General features: G+C 35.1%; 1 protein-coding gene across 3 annotated transcripts in view; it reads left to right on the top strand.

Annotated features, from left to right (window-relative positions):
• Positions 1-21,088, top strand: part of LOC105194265 (hypothetical protein) — a 34,190-nt gene that overhangs the window by 9,479 nt on the left and 3,623 nt on the right. The window contains exons 1-6 of one of the 3 annotated variants that reach the window (XM_011159112.3): positions 8,510-9,464; positions 12,321-13,678; positions 14,405-14,589; positions 15,164-15,190; positions 17,667-17,906; positions 20,477-20,734. In XM_011159112.3, coding sequence (XP_011157414.1) covers positions 9,353-9,464; positions 12,321-13,678; positions 14,405-14,589; positions 15,164-15,190; positions 17,667-17,906; positions 20,477-20,734 — 2,180 coding nt within the window. In that variant the 5' untranslated portion in view covers positions 8,510-9,352. Of the gene's footprint in view, positions 1-8,505; positions 9,465-12,320; positions 13,679-14,404; positions 14,590-15,163; positions 15,191-17,666; positions 17,907-20,476; positions 20,735-21,088 lie in introns of those variants that run through there. The other 2 variants (XM_011159113.3, XM_011159114.3) reach the window with 2 other exon arrangements.

Here is a 21,088-nt window from a genome sequence, read left to right as displayed (position 1 = left end):
GTGAGAATCATTTAGTCGTCATTTTCATTGAAACGATACGTGCATGGTATGTAATTGCAATCTCTAGTGATATTGATATCGATTTTAACTTGCATTGAGTTTATCTTTATTGATTTTGTTTTCTATACATATTCCTAAAAAAGAGATAAACAAAATATTTTATTAATGCATACTATTTTACCTTATTGATACTATTTAAATATTCTGGGTATTGTATCAAAATTACATATAGGTCGTTTATCATTTAAGTGATACACTTTTTCTTCAAAACAATTTTATTTTGACTTTATATATTGGACTTCAACTTTAATATTCATGGATTTTTCTCACTATTGAAGACAATATTCGGTCTTCTTTTTTTTCAATACTACATGTATAAAGTACATACAGAAAAGTATCAATTCTTCTGCTAATAAAAACAATTATTTATTTTTTTCTAAGTATTATCTTTAACAAAGAATATTTCTTAATAATTGTCTTAAAATATGTTTATTAAAAATTTTAGTATAACTCATAAGCAGTATAATACTCAAAATAAGTATACATTTTCGAAGAATATTATAAAATTTTATTGAAAACAAAGAATAATAAGCAAATCCAATTTTTGTTTTAATTTAATATTCTTGGAATATTAAATTATTAAGATACATGTATGATTTACTTAGGGATGAGAAATCGTTATTTTACCGTTATATCATTATTTTTATTTTTTATAGTAACGATTTAGTAATGACGTTACAATTTTCGTAACGGTCATAATAATGCCAGAGTTGGGGAACAGTAAACTGCTTTTAACAAGCAACTTGTTATTATGCATTGCTCATTAAAAAAAATAACTCGTTAGTTGACTCGTTATGTAATACGAGTAAAATTAGTATTTTTTAATGAGTAATGCGTAATGATAATGTTGATTGTTAAAAGTGACTATTTCAATCCTGGCCTTATTATTACTATTATGGAAAATTGTAACATAAAATTATAAAAAAAGCATTATAAAAAGAACGGTAATGAGTAACGACGTTATTTATTGTAATTAGTTATCCATTCCTGGATTTATCTTATTTATTAATAACTTGTTAATAAACAACGTACAACAACTAAAACCTTTTGATTGTATTTAGGATTATCTTGACAATTATGTCAAGGTCATTGAAATTGGCGAGGTCCCTTCTAATATTTTCTAGTTTTAGCAAAATTTCAGTTTTTATTGTAATTTTATAAATTATTTAAAAAATTATTTTTTGTTTTAAATGTTTCTTGTAATTGTAAGTTTTAAATGTAATTTTAATAATAAAATGCACTGTTTAAAATGCAAATTTAAACAATGCATTTAATATGCAGTTTAATATGTATTTAATATGCACATTTCTAATATGCAGTTTTATCCAATATTTTTTAATAGCTTTATGATCCTTGTAATATATATAAACGAGAATTAATTGGAAATAAAGAAAAGTTAAAAATTTTTTAAATACGGAAAGTCGTATGGCTCATTGGCACAAGAGACAAGTTGGCATTACATTCTGTTTATGTATTTATAGGAACAATAGAAAAGTTATTGTAAAATATCTCTTTCATAATATAAGTTCTATTCCCAAAATTTTTATTTTAATCAAACAAGTATTATGATAAAGAAAGGGAATAAACTAAATAAAAAAGAGATTAGTAAATTCTCAAGCGTTACAAAATTTTGTATTAATATTCTTCAGCTTGAAAGAATAAATCTAAGTCATATATTACTAGTTATAAGAGAAAAGTTTTACTTACTATATGACACCTGTTTGAATAACAATAAATAATTTATTATAAATTACTTATATTTAAAATGATTTAAATCAATATACGTAGAGATAGGATTCGTTGATTCATATTTAAGGCAAACTTGGGTCATACGCAAGTGAGAGCGTGTAAATATTCAATTACAATTTTGAACAATACGCTTTATATAATACTTAATATTTTTATATCGAAGCAAGCTACATTTAAAACATTTGTTTTTTTTTTATAAACATTTTGCTATTTAATTGTCACAAAACAATTTTAAAAGATACCATCTTTACAAAGAACGTATCTGTAAACTATTTTTTATTTCTATTAGGGTTTTGTTAATTTAATATGGAATTTGTTCTAGATAACTTACATCATGATATATGCTTTACCAAGACATGTTTGCTATAATACAACATATTCACAATACATGTTTTACTTATTACAAGAACCTATGGTATACAGATCCGGTATGAAAATGTGAGAAAGGTTCTATTACATTAGTTTAATCATAGATCATTGTTTAAAATATTAAATGTTGAAATTGTAAAAACTAGTGTAATAAAAGTATTCACTCTGCCCAAGGTGAATCATTCGTCTCAGATTAAATTTCCGAGATTTGGTCAAAGAATGTGGACAAACTGCGACCAGTAACGCACTAGACTTATTTCCTAGATACCAAATATATTTTTTAGAGGGGCATAGAGTTTACTCAGGTGTTCTTAATATTTCAAAGAAAAAGAAATACGTAGGACACAAGTCATAAAATATTAAGTATTAATGAGAAATATAAAATATACTTATTTCAAGGAATAATAAATTGGCGTCGTACATTTGAATAAGTTGCTTGTCACTACTTTTTGCATTAATTTTTCTCATATTACGGTATCATCAAATATTATATTTTTTCCAGCTGTATTATATATTTTTATTTTCAAGTTAGAAAATTGCAAGGATATAGAAAATAGAAAATAGAGGAACTACATACCCACATTGTTTTTGGTAAAAAACGATATAAGAAAAATTAGCAAGCTAATTGTTTTTTATAAGTTTTTAATAAATACAGCTATAATCTCCCAATTCTTATTCCGTATTCTTTAACTCTGTACTTTTTTCTTTCAAAAATGAAAATGTTGAAATAGTTGAAAGAAAATTTGTTATCAACAGAAATTTCATAAAATCGCAGAAGGCACTAATGAGCATTAAAAAAAAATTTGATCAGGATTTAGAGTAATAATGAGCGAAAAACATTTGAATCAACATTTATAAATCAAAGAATGAAATTTTGAAGAAGAATTTATAATTGATAAGCTTTGTCTAAATGAGTTTTCAATTTCAGAAACTTTATCTCGTGTATTTCTCATGTATTTATTTTTTATATTCTTATATATCATCATTTTATGCTAGGTTAGTAATCCTTATTTAATACGATAGGCGTGTTTACTTGGCAGAATGATGTCATAATTTATTTAAATGATCCCGTAAGATCTTTGATCTGTACAGGGGCGTTATAGTTAAGTCATCGTTATAATTATGGTTAACAACACAGAAAAGTATTGGATTTGCAAAAAGAATTCTCTGCTTAAAAAGAACTCTTCAAGAGAAAAAAATACAAAGCTGCAGAAATTTTACTTTTTTGAACTCGTACATACTGTATCAGTATATATTTTACATACATATGCATGTATGCATACTATTTTTAGTATACTATGTACAGTATGATACGTATATATTTAGTATATAGTATTAGTCCGTTTATAGGACATTGCATTGGTTATCGATAAAAAATTATATTTGTTGTGCATTTTTGGAATAAAGGAAAATACGCACACAGGCACACATGTGCATATGAAGGAATATTCTGGTTATAAATTATTTTAAAATATTCAATAGCTAGAATATTCTACGGCACTTGTTCAGCATTCGTATTAATTCACTTTTGTAGACAGCACAAGTACGGTTTGCAGTGACATAAAAAAATACGGCACGTTATCCCGGAATAGGAGTCTCTCCTTATATTTGTCATGCAAAGTAAACGAAGGTTATCGCTCTTAAATTTCGTGAAATTGCCTCACGATGCATCTCCCGTGCTATTATTATGAAAGCATGAATTTTCCATACGTGTCGTACCGCTCGCTATTAAATCGTTTCGCGCAGCGCCGTGTCTCTATGTAATAATGCAATGTTGCTTGTTTGTTGTAACCGCGCATCGTGTAACACGAAGTACGGTTTGCTCGCGCCACGATTGCGCGCTTGTGTGCCGGCCAGCCGGCTTGCTTGCGCTTGTACACATATATATACTACGCGCCATGTGTGCCTTATGTACAACCGGAGCGAGAGTCATAGAAGGGACATGTGCGGCGGCTCCGCGCGTACATAATGTATCCGCCCCTATGTACTACATAAGGAGCGAAGAGTGATGTAACAAAGAGGCAAACTCCGGCGAAGAGAGCCGAGTATCGCCGAGGGCTGTTCATGGTAAGCGCGCTATGTCTCGTGCAAGTAGCACGCATGCTCTCGGCACCGCATAGGAGCGTATACTGCGAACCTCGTCAGCTGCTACGAGTGAACGGCGCCATATGCAATTTCGTGCGAGCTACGTGAAAAAAAGGAATTACGCGCACGTAAAGACCGGAGAGAGGGATGGCGGCGCGATATACCGCGCCGGACCTTTTTTCACTTTGCCGGCCGCGACCTTTGCTCCCTTTACGCTCTATTTTACTTTCCGCGATCATCGCGCGCGGAGAAGCGGGAAAACGGCGCGGCGCTGCGCGGCTCGGTGCGACGCGGCGCGGCGCGGTGCGGTGCGGCGCGGTGCGAGCGGCGTATGACCTTCATCTGGTCTCGCCGACTCTCTTTGTTGCTGCGAGAGATTTGTCCGCCTGGTATTCTGTTCGCGCGCACTAGAGTTATCGCGCGTTGCGTAACTATCGGTCGTCATGGTCATACTTTCGTAAAGTACAGGAAATAGGATGTGGGAGCCACTATCGTGTAGTGATAGAGGACTAGAGAATGCAAAAGAGCGAGCGAGAGAAAGCGATGACGCAGAAGAGAGATAGAGAAAGTTGAGTTATAGCAGAACGGCGCGTAGATAGATCAGAGGAGAACCGGAGGATATATCCGTTGCGCCGCCATATTGCTCTTTTAGTCCGATCTCCCCCTGCTCACTTCATATCACCTACACTTCCCCCACTCCAATTGTCCCCACCTATTTTCGTCCCTCCCCCCTCTCTCGAACCAAATATGCCTTTTGTTCGGCATAGCAACAGCGGCGTTAGAGGGCTACTATAAATAGATCGCTACGAACGTCCAGTGTTGCCAAAACGACTGGCCCAACGCGCTGCGCAGTAAAACTAGGTGCCATCAAGGCCGCAACGGCAACGTCGCATTGCTGGACGTGATATGACCTAATCAACCGAGTATTTCCGACGCACTATATTCTATTGTTTGTTACATAAGGAGTTTCTATACGATCTAGCAAGTTCGTGGAATGCACATTGAACAAATAATAAATTATATCCGAATATTACGCATTTGCAAAATTGGAAATTATTTGGGAAGGGGGGGGGACCAATTATCTACAGTGAAAAACGCATAATTTTTAATATATAAATAGATAATATATATATAATTGTTCTCGGGATTATTGAAGAACACGTATTCATTATAGTTATTTTTTTTATTGCAAGTTTCTCAAGTATCGATCAAGCGACGTTGCTTTTCCGCGCGCGCGTTTCTATGTACTCGCGTATATGGCTGAAAAGTGAGACAAGAGAGGGAATGGGCGTGCCCGAAGCGCGAGAACCGGCAACACCGCGCTCGTAAATCATGATTAAAATAATAAGTATAATACATATGTAGTACATAGGCAGCCGACGGGTTTATGTACGTAGGAACTGCGCAATAGCGCGAGCGGGAGCTAACGTCTGGCTGGGTTCTGCGCAACTTGGTTACTCCCACTCCCCGTAGGTCTCCCCACCGCCGAAACGAATCCCATGGGTGAGTTTCAGGAGTGATGGTGAGGGACGAATCAAGCGCGGGTGTTAGAGAGCGGAGCGGAGGGGAAGGATGGAGGGAGGGACGAAGGGAAGGAGGGGAGTGGGAGGGTGATACCTGGAAACCACGACTATATACCCCCGCGTGCGTTTACCAATCTTGGCACTTTGCCTGAAAGAGCATATCGACCGTGCGACGTTGTCACATCGTCCACGCGATCTTACACACCAGTCCTGGCTACTCTTTGAGCGGTATGTACCTAGGCTCCTGCAACCGGTCCATGCTACATGACGCGTAAGATTCGAGATGGGCGGTCGTTCAGTTTAGCTATCCACGCATCTCAGTATCGCGTCTCTCCCTCCTCTCACGACTCCTCTTCCCCTTATCCTATCAGTAAATCTGAGACGGCCAAAAGTGAAACGTTCACAAGTCAAATGAACGAGGTCTTTTTTTTTAGGGTCAATGTATGCCGAATGTTTGACACATTTACTGCAAAAAGTGGCGAGATCTTATCGTTTTTGAAATGATATAAAAATAGCAGACGTGAAGTTAGCTCCGGCTAATTTCTAATGTCCTATCCATCGATCGCTTTTAATGATATATCATACATAAGATCGTTACATATCGTTACTAGTTAGATACAGAATTATCTTGTCCCACTTTTCTTTTCGTTCCTTTGTGCAAAGAAAACGAATTTTCAAAATGATTTACCTGTATGTAAACAGACTATCTCTAAGTTCTACTTCTTTGATACATATTTTGTAATTCTATTATAAGTTAACTGTATCAAACGGCGATAGTGTAATTGGTTGGGCAGAGTTTTCCCTAAACTTAAAAGCAAAGGATTTAGTAGTCACATCTTATAGACTTACGCGGTCAATAATACCGTGTAAGGTGTCTACAATATGTGACTCAGTACCAACAAATATTGACAGTATTATCGATTATATGCGGTGAATACTGATTATAATATAGATTAGAATATTAATAGTGATGGAAATTTCTTGATTCTCGAGCATCGCTGTGTAGTAAGGTTGATAATAATACTGTGTAAAGAGAACGCATAGTATTTTCATCTGCATAGTTCCACAGTCATGAATAATATAATCGTAGAAATAAGATTGTAAATAATATTAATACACATAATGTTAGTATTACTGATTCAATATTACTGATCAGCGTTATTGATCGTGTAAGGCCCGTATTAAGGAGTATCTACAGTTATTATATGAGTATGTAGGACAACATTTATTTATGATCACCGAATCATCACCGAGTTTTTATATGCTAATTATCTGAAATTAATTCACGAAAAAATGATTTTGCTGAAGTATCGAATAATTTAGCTAAATGCAAATCTAAATATAATTTTATTGAACTATCAAAATTATGAAACATGATGAGTAGTGCTATAAAAAGCTTTTGACATTCTAGCGATTAGCCTAAGCGTTCTACATAATTATTTTAATAAATTAAGAAAACTCTTTTTAGATTCGTATTCGGCTTAATTTTCAGACTTTAATAACACTTTTTTCATGTATACTGAAAACAAAATATGTCGAAAAACTACAATTTTTAATTTGACACGTTCAATTAAAGCTGCGTTTTCACTGTCAATACTGAAAATTTATCGTATACTTACCGTACACTGTAGATTTTCAGTATTGACAGTGTATATTGGAATGCAGTCTAAATATTAAGTTGATTTAGTTAATTTTTGATTAAAACATTTTAATGATCGACATGAATGTACTATAATTTTTTTGTACAACTAAATATTTTTTGAATCAACTCAGTGTGTCACCCTTTTCCGTTACATTTGTATTAAATTTTGAAACGTCATTACAAGACAACTTAAATTGTTGACAATTTCAAAAATTTATTACAATTACGAACTTTTTTAATGTAATACTTGCAACCTGTAATAACGTATTAAAATAGATAAAAATGAAATCGAAAAAATCTATTACAATTGTGACAGAAACAGCAACCAACACCGGGTGAACGTATCGGATTAAATATTTCAGTTTTTCAATAAATTTTTTTTCGAGTGCAGAAGCCGCATGAGATCGACGATTCGGTCTCATTCCGCGTGTACTTTCTCCATTGCTGCCATTCTACACGATACATCGCGTATAGAACGGTGAGAATCATCTATCCGTCAGACGCTCGGCTTTGCCGGCATCGTTCACCGAGTGCGCACTCGTTAGAGTTTGGATCGTGGAAAAAAAATAGTTGAAAAGAGCCGCGGGTGAGAGAGGCTACCCATCCACGTTATATACAGTGTCACGAAATCGGCGCATCACTTCCGGCCGCGCTCTCATCGATCGCTCTCATCGATCGGCACGTGCTCCGGGATTCGAACACGCATCCTCCTGAAGCAACGGGGCACGTTCGGGGCGAGACGTCGCGCTGTCACTGCCGCCGCGTGGTCGTCTGCGATCGTCGGGACACAGCGGCGGCCGGCGCGCGGTGAGACCGGGAGGCGCGCGAGGAGGAGGACCACCGCGCGCGCCTAATCCCAAGAATGCCGAGGCCGGTTCGAGCGCGGGCCACGGAGGACGACACTGGCGGAGAGGTCTCGCGTGCGCGCGCGCACGAGCGCGCCACAGTGTGGCGGATCTAGCCGCGGTACAGTCCACGCGGAGAGTAACGCGCGCGCTTAGCCGCTCACGTTGAGACTTGAGACGCGTATAGTACCGCGGTCTAGGCCGTGGGAGATGCCTAGTAGTGTCCCCACGAAGCCGCGGGCGGTCAGCTCGATCCGGCTGTGACAACACCGGCCTGTCGCCGTGCACGGCCTGAAATCGAACTCTCGCACCGACGACGACGATCACCGGGGAAACGCGCGCGCGCGAGCGCGATAATATGGCGCTGTCCTCGTTCGAGAGTGCCGCGATCCTCATCGAGACGACAGCTCAGGCTCCGGAGCCCCGCGGAGCTACTACGCCCGGACGACGAGTATGCAAGTCGTAGTCGGCGGTGGCGCGGCACACCGTCTACGGTATCCCGTTTTTCCCCCGTTTCACCCTCGACGTATCGAGCGCGATAGTGGTGTGCTGCTGCTGGCGACGGCGACGACGGCGGCGGCGGCGACGGTGGCGGTGGTTCGATGACGATGATGAGGATCTTTCGCGCCACCTGGTATAATCGTGTCGGCGCACAAAGTGAAACGTCGTCGTCGTCGTCCTCTTCTTCTCCTCCTCTTTCTCCTCCTCCTCCTCCTCCTCCTCATCGTCGGGGGAAAGCGTGAAAACTACTGAGGGAGTCGGCGCGAGCACCTAGGCCAGCAGAGCGACAACTTTCCCGTGCGCTGCGGATCGTCCACGATTCCGCCGATACATCATCCTCATCCTCTCGTCCTCCTCCGCGCCTCTTCGCGCCGCCTTGTCGTGTAACATGGATCGCGCGCGGTACCGTCGACGGCGGTGCACGTAGGTGGACGGGCTGCTGCTACAGCTGCATGCTATAACCTCAACGGCGGCGAACCCTGCGGCGCGGCGCGTCGGATCGCCTCAGCTGCGCCCGCGAGATGTGATTTCGAGGGGAACAATCGATCGAGGGAGATTTACCCGTCCGAGCGTCGAGGATGAGGAACGGCTTCACCGACATACCGGTCGCGAGTGCCGACAGCAGCACGGACGCCATATGGCTCGAGAAAAGCAGTCCGTCGCGGATGGCACCCGAGCGAATGTCACTCAGTACGTCTCTCCTTCGTGGCACGCGCGTCTCGCATACGCGAGTCCCGCGAGCGAGCTCTTGATTTCGCCTCACACGCCTAGCAAACTTGTCAAATTGGCAGGCTGATGTACGCGATTGGGAATCGCCCAAGGAATTTTCGTCGAACGGAAACGGAAACGGAACGGATCGCGCATTCCACGAAAATTCAAATCGACTAGCGATCTCTCAAATCGACTAGCGATCTCTCGTATCGATCTCGCGTTCATATTGGTCGCGCGTTCGTTTCTCGAGCGTGTGGAGTCGAACGGTGAATTGATTTGCCGCCCTGCGCTCCGAGAATGTCGCCGGAACCAGGACTGTTTATGTTTACGCGCTATTTCATATCTCGTTAGTTGCGTGTAGTCGCGTCAACGTGCGACGTTCCGCGCTGTTTCGTCATCGAGCGCGCGCGCGGAATAGATCGAGGATTCTCAATCGAGAATGCGTCACGTGCGCGACATTTCGGTTTTACCTACCGCAACTCCCCTTTGATATCGTACGCTGCTGGCTCTGGGCCGGCGTGTTTACACTGCACGCTGGAAATTCGCGCGGTTGTTTTGACGCGTCTCAAAGGGGCTCGAATATAATCGATTGACGCGGGTCGATTTGATCGCGGCGAAAAACTCGACTCGATTTTAATTATCGCGCGCCAAACGTTAATCGACTTTAGGCGAATTTCTTAAATTCGTTCACATTGATTAATCGTATTATGCGCAAGTATATTTTTACGGAACAATGTTTAATTTGCACATAACGCGGTTTTGATTAATCGATGGATTGAAAAGGCTCGCGTTATACGATGAAAACATGATTGTACTAATAAAAACTGATCAACTTTTTTTTGAATTCTTTTTCTGTTACTATTTGATTTGATTTCCAATATGCGCATATTCTTAGTTTACACGAAATACACATGAAAAGTTGATGTAGTTTCCTAATTTTACCATTTTCTGTTTTTAAATTAATTTTAATCTTGGTTTAAATCCGTCTTTATTTTGCTCTAGTTCAAGTGTAATATTAAAAAAGATAAGGAGTAAGTTAAACCGAGATAATAGTCTATTGGGTTAATATTGCGTAATTAATATTATTGCGTAAAGTGCGATTAGTTTTACGTTAGTTGACGTAATAGTTCGAATCGAGCATCAACACAAAAAAAAAAGTTATTTTTGGCGCGCGAGAAATCGACCTACATACTAAATCGATTTAGAATTTATCGGATGTTCTTAAAGATACGTTGTCACATAACGATCGATAAATTTACATGATAAATAATCAAGAAGAAAATTTATTTGAGCTATTAATCACATCGCGATGATCGGCAGCCCGAATTGAATAATAATAAATGAGCGTATCGATCTTCTATTGATAATATTCATTTTTACAATGTAATCAATTTCTCGACTTCCACATATAATGCAAAAAAATTACTTTTTTTATATACAATATATCCAATTTAAATTTTGTATAATTAATATTAAAATAAGACCACGTACAATATAATTAAAAATCGAGAGAAGGCTAGCATACGATACAGTAAGATTTCAATACTGAAAATATTTTTTGTGTATAGTTTTAAAAGCTTAGAAAAAACCGTTTTTTCCAATTTTTTTGCTGATTTTCTTGGTTGAAAGTGAAATTTTCTAAAAACTTATTGGAAAAATTCACTTACAATGTGAATTTTCCCAATAAATTTTGCTTTCTTTGGGGAAGGAACAAAGATAATCCGCGGAAAAACTAATAAGTTTCATCTTTTCCGAATTTTTCAAATTATATTCTTCTGTCTCTTTAAATCTCGTAAAGTAAAATGTTACTCTACAAGAGTGAAAATTGAGCCTGTGCAATTTTTCGAGTAATTTTTTACTCTAGTTCTCTAGTTACGAGATTTAGAGAGCGTGTGATTTTAAATACGTTTCCTAATTCTTTCGAACTGTGTGCCTTTCTTTTTTAAACACAGTTCTTAAATTGAATAAAAAAAATAATATTACAAATTGAAATTTACAATAGATTTTACTTTTTCCGGGGTGATTTTAAAGATGCTGATTAGTGTAATTATTCGAGTGATTTGCCTCTCTAATAATTACACAAGTTTAATTGTAAAAAATTATTCTTGTACAATTTCTATTCAATTCTATAGAAGTGAACTTTAACTCTTAGAGAATGACAAATCTTGAATAAAATTTTATAAGCTCAATTTACATTCTACGAGATTTAGAAAGCAAATATTCTCTCGATGGAATGTGCATAATTAGAAACTAATTGTAAGTGATAATCCTTTATCAGATTTATTGGAGATTAAAGATTGTGCAATAAAGATCAAAATTTGACCACATAAATAATTTTAAAAAGTATCAATTACGGTTAACAGCGGTTCTAGTGCCTAATATTATTTTATGTAAATTGTAAATACCTTGGCTGGAATTATTTTTACAATAAATAATTTACAGTTTATAAAGTGCTGCATCATTGTTAAATTGGCGATCAATTTAATTTGCGATATGTCTAGATTTGATTTATGAGAACGTTTCAAGACGACGATATTCAATGTGCAATTTGTAAAAATTGAAAATGTATTTACGATTTACATATAAAATAATATTAAATAATATTAGGCACCTAGATCTGCCCTTAACCGTATTTTGACGTCTTATTATTTATTAGTGTGATTATACTAAAGCGACCTAGTTCAAATTATTGCTAGATAATTTTAATTTTAATCCATTTTGTTCTGATTATTTGAATTCTCTAATTTGTAATCTTCAATCTCCATAGTCGGATACAGGTTTTAAACCACATCATCTTTCGAGAATACAATACTCATGTGTTATCATTTTTTTCAGATTTCGAGAAAGTCGTCGTCAAGCAGGAACGTCAGGACGATGCGGAGATCCGTGAACTGGCTGCCAAAATGGTGGAAGCACACAAGGCGAAAATGCTGGCGAGCATGCCGGCGGTTCAACAACAGCAGAGGCCGCAATGCCTCATTTCGCAGCCTAATCTTCCCGGTATTCTCGGATATCTGAACAAACGGCCATCTGATGGGCCGTCCGCTCCGAAGCCGCCGATAAGTTCGGAAAACAAAGTGCCGACGCCTGACGACGATAGTCAGAGAGGACGATTCGGTTGGACGAGCTTTGACGACTGTCATATACCTTATTTATTTCGTTCCGGCGATAAGTATTGCGCCGTACGCATTCTAGAGTCTAAGCTTCTCAACAAGTACCTGAGCTTTCTCCATTCGGACATCTACAGCTGCACATGTATAAGAAGTTACTACATTACGGAGGCCGAAAGTAAATTGCTTAATGAGATCAACACCAGGCACTGCGAAAATCAGTTCGGGAGGGACCTGTTCACGTGTAAGGACCTGGTGGTCCGTCTCTCCGATGCTAAGGAGTTTTATACGTTTCTCGATGTGTGTTATACCAAATTAATCGCCAATCCGAACGTGACGAGTGGACGTAAGGCGGAGAAATGTGGTTTCATACGAATAAACAAAGAGTCCGTGGTACCTTACACGGTAAAGGACAATTTACAATACGTGCCGTTATTTTATTTCGAGGGCGAAACGGAAAATCTCAAGCTAAAGGCGGAAAAGCTCGAGGGCTGGGATTTGTCGTATTTGAAATTCTGCTGTAAGGTACAGGGTATACGTAACGAGCTGTTTGCGAGTGAAACGTGTTCGGTGATTAGTTTGAGTGACATTAAGAGTTACTTTCCGCCGGGTACCGGCTTTGAGGACTACTGGCCGACCAAAGTTATGGACTCGCAGTTACTGGTTAACAGTAACGGAAGCGGTGCTGGCGGCGGATGGACGAAACAGCCGCCTACACCACCGGCGACTAAACCTCCTTCCGTGCAAAGCGCGAACAAAGTGGCACCACCTCTGAACACACGTACTGTACCGATGCCTAATATGATGCAGCGGGGGGCCGTCGTAAGTACGGCGCCACAAATGCCGCGAATAGGACAACCGAGGCCTGTGGTGACGACGCATCCCGCGCATTCTTCCCCATCGGGACTTCCCACGAATAGATCGAACATAGTGTCACAGCCTATGTTGAATACCGTTCAAGGTGTGGTTAACGGCTGGTCGGGCCTTGTCGGCGGTCAACCTACCTTTCAAACAGCACTCGGTTCTCAGGCTGGCATTATACGATCAACTTTGAACAATGTGAATGTGAATGTGATGCACAACGTAAGTTAGTCTCCTTACACCATAAATATACAATAAGGAATGTCCCTTTTAGTTGAACCTTTTGCAGTTCATATTTTCTCTTTTTTTATTTCCAGTGTGAAATAAAAGAAAAAAAATAGTCCGTGTAAGTCCAAATCTACAATAGGTATTGTAAATCTTAAGCTGTAAGAAATTGACCATCCATGGTTGATATTTCTATTCATATGCAACTGTAATTGGTTAATTTCTTATGGCTTAAGGCTTACTACACTTATTGTAGCTCAGGATACAGAGATTCAGCTTAAAAAAAAAAATTATATATATATATATATTGTACGAAAAAAACATCGAATTATGATTTGCTGCGCAAGTTGGAGAGGCTGCACACAATAAATGGAATAGTGAACAGGAAAGGTTTCTTATTCAACGTATTGAATTGTTTCTTATTTTTTGCTCCCTGTTCCCTATTTCATTTATTGTGCGTAGCTCTTAACATTTATAACCAAGCAGATTTTAATGGTATAGCAAAAAACTTAAGCCTGAAAGCAATTACAATTTTTTTGCTATACTATTCAATCTGTTTAGATATAAATGTTAAATTTGCCTGGTAAACCCTAGTTTTGCTGGTTTTTTTTTTTTTTTTTTTTTTTGTACTGGCCAACGATACGAAGCTTTGATGATCTACAGCAGTTGTAGCTTTAAGATTTTATATTTTATATCAAATCAAATATACAATTTGGTTTTCAGCAACAAATGAACACTGCTCCCAAAAGCTATTCTCAACAGTCTAGAAGTAGAGCAGGTAATAGTGGAGCAACAGCCCCTCCTCAATATCCTGGGGTATACCCTACGACAACTATGCAAGGGGTTGCTCAAGCCCAACCACCGCCTCTTATACGGGCAACTGTTCACTCCAATCAACCCAATCTCGGGTAAGCATCAATAGAGCTTTCTAAAAGCTTTTTGACATAGCTTAGTATGTATACACATGTTGCTATAAACTCACGAAAAGCTTTAAGTAATTAAAAAAAATATATCTTTGTTTTTCTTTTATCATTGGTTTTTTGGCAACTGTATTTTTATAGCGTATGCTTGTTTATGATAAAGCAGATTAATTAGCATAGACTGTATAATGTTTGTAATGTCCAATCAAATTGCCGCATCTATTTATTTCATATTATGTACAGTGTTGTCCCACTTATATAAAAATTTGAAAAAATCATACACTGCAAAAGATAATTTTGTTTTTTTTAGAATAAGAAATTATTATCATTAAATATATTGCTTTTTCATCAAACAAATTAATGTATCAAAATGAAGGAAAGAATTTTTTATATATATAGCACATTAAGCATGAAAAATTGAGCATTAGAACCATATGCTTATTTCCTAGCTTGAGACATTATGTTTACATACATTAAGCGTAATTTGTAATTGTTATGTGTTAAGTATCTGCACCATAGCTTTCTGCATTTGTACATACAACGTATGATTTTTTTTGTATAGTTATCCCACCTATGGGAAGGATGACTGGTGAGTCTTTTGTAACATATATTATTGTCATATAGACTATTATAAGAAATAAGATAGCATGCATAAATTTATATCTCGAGCTAATGAATCACATATATAAATTTAATATTAACATTTATAATTAATTTACATGACTGTTTTTAAAGCTTCTTCGCGTAATAAATACATTGATTTAGTTGTTAATTCACTTTACAATATCTACATTACAAGTTATTTAGTTATGCAGATTTGTTACACGAATGTGTTCATATATTTGAGATTTTGCAATGATTAATATATGGTTTATTATATTGCTGTCAATATATAAATGGAGTAGTCTTTGATTTTTATTCAGAGACACAAGTGTTGTTCTGTCTTTGTTATTCATTGAATTCCAAGAAATGTAAAAGGACCTAGGTAACTAGGTTGGAAACTTTCGTTACTTAAAAAGCACTTTTTTTCTGGAATGAACTAATGACATGCGTGTTCAGATATAGAATATACCCTCGTTATGCGAAAAAGTCTCGAACATTTGTAAGCTTACTACAATGAGCCCGTCGGCGAAGCGGCTAGGCTGCTCAGTGAACAATTGAATGGTTCTTGTGGATCCAACCAATCATATTCAATCGCTCGCCGAACAGTCTAACCACTTTGCTGACTTGAACGCGCCCAATGAGTCTCTAACGTAAGTGATGTTACATTTTAACGTAAAGTGATGTTACATTTTACACAATATTGGTATAATTTTACATTTTACATTTTTTTGTGAAAAATTATTTATAAATTAAGGTGTCTGGATAATAGTAAAATGAATAAGATATCTGAAATGGAAAAATTAATGTTGACAGCATTATTATAAATCTGTTTATAAAATTTGTTTTCTTTATTGAATTAATTAAGAAAATATTTTTATATAATATAAACAATAACTATTATTTATTATTAATAATTATTAATAGTTATTATTAATTATTATTAATAATATTATTATAAATTACATAATTTACATAAATTTATTTCATCTTTTATTTTAAAATAATACAATACAAAAAGTTATTTATTAAAAATTGAATTAAGTTATATTTTTCTTTTCGTCATTTATAATTTTTAACTAGCTAAATATATGTAATTTAACTATATTTGTATGAGTCTTATGTTATTTTTGTACTATTGTGTTGAGTATTTTATTAATTTATGTAAAGAAGGAGAATATATTTAAGACTAGTTTTAAGCCCTCTCCGAATTCCAAAATATTATACTTCACTATTATTATAAGAACTATTGAAATCAGACGATCTTATCTTAAACAGATATATTGTGATAGCTTTTATCTAATGTTTGTCTTGTAACTAATTAATAAAAAAATATTAATGTAAAAATATTAAGTCGTACATAAATGTTTATTTACAATGAAATAGAAAATCATTAAAAGATAAATAAACAATTTTAGAAAAGTTTTATCTTAGAAAAATTGTATTATAAGAATATTGATACTAAAAGTAAATTTCAAAATATTTAAGTGTATTTTACATATATATAGTATATGTACACACGCATACATACATACACATATAATTTTTTAAATTAAATACAAGTACATTTTGTTTAATACAATTAAACTCTTACGAAATTTATAAAGTTTAAAAGCGTACGTCAACGTATTACAAAATCCAAGTATAGTTATATCCACTATATGTAAATAGTGATGCAATTAATTAGAATTACAGGATAAATAGGCTTCAAAATATGTTCATTTAGTTCAAAATTGTCTGATTTCACTGGTTCTTACAGTAATAGTATGTTTTTGATACTCTCGAATAAAAGGACCCACAGAATCGTTATGGGATTTTGGCTAATTTTTTGAAAAATTTGATATGTTGTAGTTCTCAACACATAGAACAAAAGTGTTCATGGCTCCGAGGTCCAATCACGGGTAGTTTTTGAGATACAGCACTCCAAAGTTGAACTTTTTGCAATAAGGTATGAAAAGTCCAACTTGGGAATGTTGTATCTCGAAAACTACCCGTGATTGGACCTTGGGGCCATGGACACTTTTGTTTTATGTGTTGAGAAGTACAACATATTAAATTAAAAAAAAAAAAAAAATAGCCAAAATCCATTTCCGATAAGGATTCTGCGGAGTCCTTTAAAGGGGGTTAAAAAATGGTCTTATGGATGTAGGTGCCAGAACTGGGACTAGAGTCACGCGAGAGACAAATGGAGAGGATGCGTACACAAGAAACGCACTTTCCACTTTCATCTTCATTCTGGCATCTCTGCTTATGAATTCCTTCTTTATGTAAATAAGATGAAATGCAATAGATACGCAAACAAAATAGTACTATGAATTGATAGATGAATTGATTGATGCTCATATTTATTACTGAAGAGGCTAAAGACTAACGACAGAAATAATAAATTAAAATAAATGATAAAATTAGTATCAGTTATTTTATGAAGTAATATAGAAAAATAATATAATATTTTTGTATTTCAGGGTGACCACTACATACACAACTCCTACGTTAGGTGTACCTAATGCAGTCACAGCAACCACATATCCACAGATGCTTGGACTAAGCGAGCAAGTACAAGCTTTAATGCCAGTACCTACATCCGCATCAAATTTATTACATCCACAAAGGCATACACCATCTGTGCATAATACATCTCATTCAAAATATCCACCTCCTCTGATACCAGTCAATGGTAGTAGCGGCAGTAGCAGCAGTTCCAGGTAGTTATATTATTACTTTACAAGAATCAAATGAATAAAGGTGTGCGAATCAAGCTTTTATCAAGATCGAATTGAATTGAATCTTCAATTCGAACACAATTTGAATCAAATTCAAATTTTCTCTGATTTATTGAGCGAGTGCAAAAGTTCATACCCGATTCCAATAAATGTTTATTAGAAGAGCTATACGGTAGCGCTATCGACTGTTATGTGTACATTTATAAAGTTACATATTCAACTAAGTGAAAAATTTGTGTTTTGATTAAATTTGTGTTGTAAAAAACATTTTGAAAATGAGGTCATTTTGTGATAAGGTATTAAATTCTATCAAGGCATTGGGAAACGATTGTAGAAAATTACAACGATTGCATTATTGATTAATAAAAGGAAATTTTATTAATGTAGAGGATAATTTGTGGTTAATTTACGGTAAGTACAAAAAAGCTAAGGCAATTCTTTTGTTAACGATGTTACGTGGATCACATATTAGTAGTAGTAGTGGAGCGGGTGAGATTATATCCCTATACTTCACTTAAATCTAAAGAATTCTTCTATGATTCTCATTAAGATGTACAAAATCAACTTAAAATCAGCACATACGAGCAAGAATCTCTCATTTATGAATCCGTCGAACTCACATGGAGTCATATGATATCCCTAAAATGCTAAGTTATTGCTTAAGTTTAATAATAAATCGAGTACGAATTTTTGCACTTATTTAATACATTATAATTTAAACATAATAAAGTATTGTCAATGCTGTTGTAAATCTTTTTTTTTTTTTTTTTTAAATAAGTGAGACAGTCAAAATTTTTGAAAGTAATCACAAAAAAATGGTGAATGCTAAGTAAAAACTTATAATAGATACTAAACAATAATTGTGCAGATATTATGTTGATAAATGCATATGTAAATAAAAACTTTTTACAAGTTTGTACACAATATGTCGGAACAATAAAAAAAAATTAATTTTTTTTAATTTTTATGTAAGCTATTTATTACTGGTATTTTCAAGCTGCTATATTTTATGAGCATTGGATATCGTACAAATTACAATGGTAATCGTAGAGAAAAGTTGCCAATACTGATATAGGTTTCCTCAAGTGACACTCCATTATTTTTCGGAAACTAAACATTGTACTTGAGGCACAATGGACTGTAGTCTGCGTGCCACAGGCGGATCTTCAACCGTGAGGACGCTCCCTCAATTCCAAACATTGTACTTGATTAATACTGATTAAATCATGATCTGCTTAAATTTTAGATATTAATCTTTAAGCTGGCAAGAGGGTCGCAAAAGCCCAAAAATCATTTTTTGCGGAAATTATTTTTTTATATGGTATCAAGTTCTCTGACCGATTTAACAAATTTTGCTAAGCATAAGTTATACATTTTCCGATATTGAATGCTTTGTATTTTATTTCAAAATTTGTCTGAAGAATAATAGAAATTTTTGCCGTCCAAACTATAGTAGATTCCTAGTAATTTCATTCCTGCACCTAATTTTCGCGTAGAAATCAGGTGACGATTTGCCATATTAAATTCAGGATAGACTACAAATGTTCTATAATATATAATAATGTAGTTATTCTTTTTCTTTTAAACTTTTTTTTAACTAGAAAGATATAAAATGAATGAAATTCGAAAGTAATAAACCAGAAAATAAATTTTGTCTTTAATTTATTTCTGTCAAGATTTCTGTTACGTATCTCATTGAATCCAACTTAAAAGAAAAGTCCAATAAAATTTGCTCGACCATACTTTTTTTCTTGGAATGAACTTATTGGTTATACTGTGCCCATACTACCTGATTACTATACATAATGTTTTCTACCGGTTAAAGATTAAAGAAGTAAAAACTCATATTTCATGTATCCATAACTTTTTTTAATATAAAATTTGCTAAAATCGAATTTAAAAGTGAGAATAAATTTTGTACGATTTTCTTTTGCAAATTGCGTAGTTTAAAGAATAGTTAAAATATATTATTGATAATAGATCATTTTCATTTATTTTAGATTATTTTGTTTGTAGTGAGCTAAATTGTTTTATTTATATTTTTTTTTATTTTTCTTAAAGTAAGTTTTAAATAATAAAAACCATATAAGGAATAAAATAAAAGACATTAAGAAATCTATTAATTAAATTAATAACCTAATTTAATTTGGATTTAATCTAATTTTGATATGTTGTTGCTTTATATGTTTTTGTTTTGCGGAACAGTAAAAATTATGAAATATTTGTATCAAGTTGGATAGGAAGTCTTTTTTGAATCTGCTATTAATAAATGTCATGATAAGTATGGAACACCTTGTATAATTCAAGAAAATAGTATCTACGACTTTTCTCTACTTTAGTGCACTTTGTTACAAAAACATAATGACATTTTAAGTTTTATTTTAAATTTTATAATTCAAATTCAAATTATTCACACATCTATACAATTGAAGTTTAATTGAGTTTTTTTTTGTTTCAGTATTTATAAATGTTGATTTTTTAAATTACATTATAAATGAATACTACTACTAGTAGAGTGAATATTAAATAATAGTATTTATGTAATTTTTTAGGGATTCCCGAGGAAGGAAACCATTAATACCAATATCAGAACCACATATATCTACTTGTCATGTACAACCATACCAAATACAGAAAGCACTCCTTGAAGAAAAGATGGTACCCTGTATTAATTTTAAACCTTATATCTATACTGAATTATTGATGACACTTCCCGACTTCGTTTCCAATTTTTTTCCTGCCTGTGACATCGAGAGTTGTAGACAAGTCCTTACAGATGTACTACATATAGACTTATATCAAGGAAATAGGTAAATATGTATAAAGATAAATATAAATATAAATAAATATAGATAAATAAGATATTGTCTGTGACTATATTTGGCAGTGCCAGAGTTGTCAGATAGAAGACGAGAATCATGCAAGAGGCAAGTGAAGGGGTTGCGTACAGAACACTTTGATATATATTCTCCTTGTAATACTGATTTAGATATTGATTGGTATTGGTTAAAGCTTGAATTTACTTGCTTAGATATCCGATGTTTGTCGATATGTAGTTGCTCTGACTGCATCGACTCTATTTGTCTTTCATTTTCTTTCTGACAATTTCGACACTTGTCATAGTGTCTGTTCTTTTCAGCTGAATTTCTTGCATTTTTTTCATT

The sequence above is a fragment of the Solenopsis invicta genome, chromosome 3 (assembly GCF_016802725.1).
Source record: "Solenopsis invicta isolate M01_SB chromosome 3, UNIL_Sinv_3.0, whole genome shotgun sequence".
Taxonomy (NCBI): domain Eukaryota; kingdom Metazoa; phylum Arthropoda; class Insecta; order Hymenoptera; family Formicidae; genus Solenopsis; species Solenopsis invicta.
Note: the sequence above shows the minus strand (reverse complement) of the source record. Positions and strands in the feature narration are given on the sequence as shown.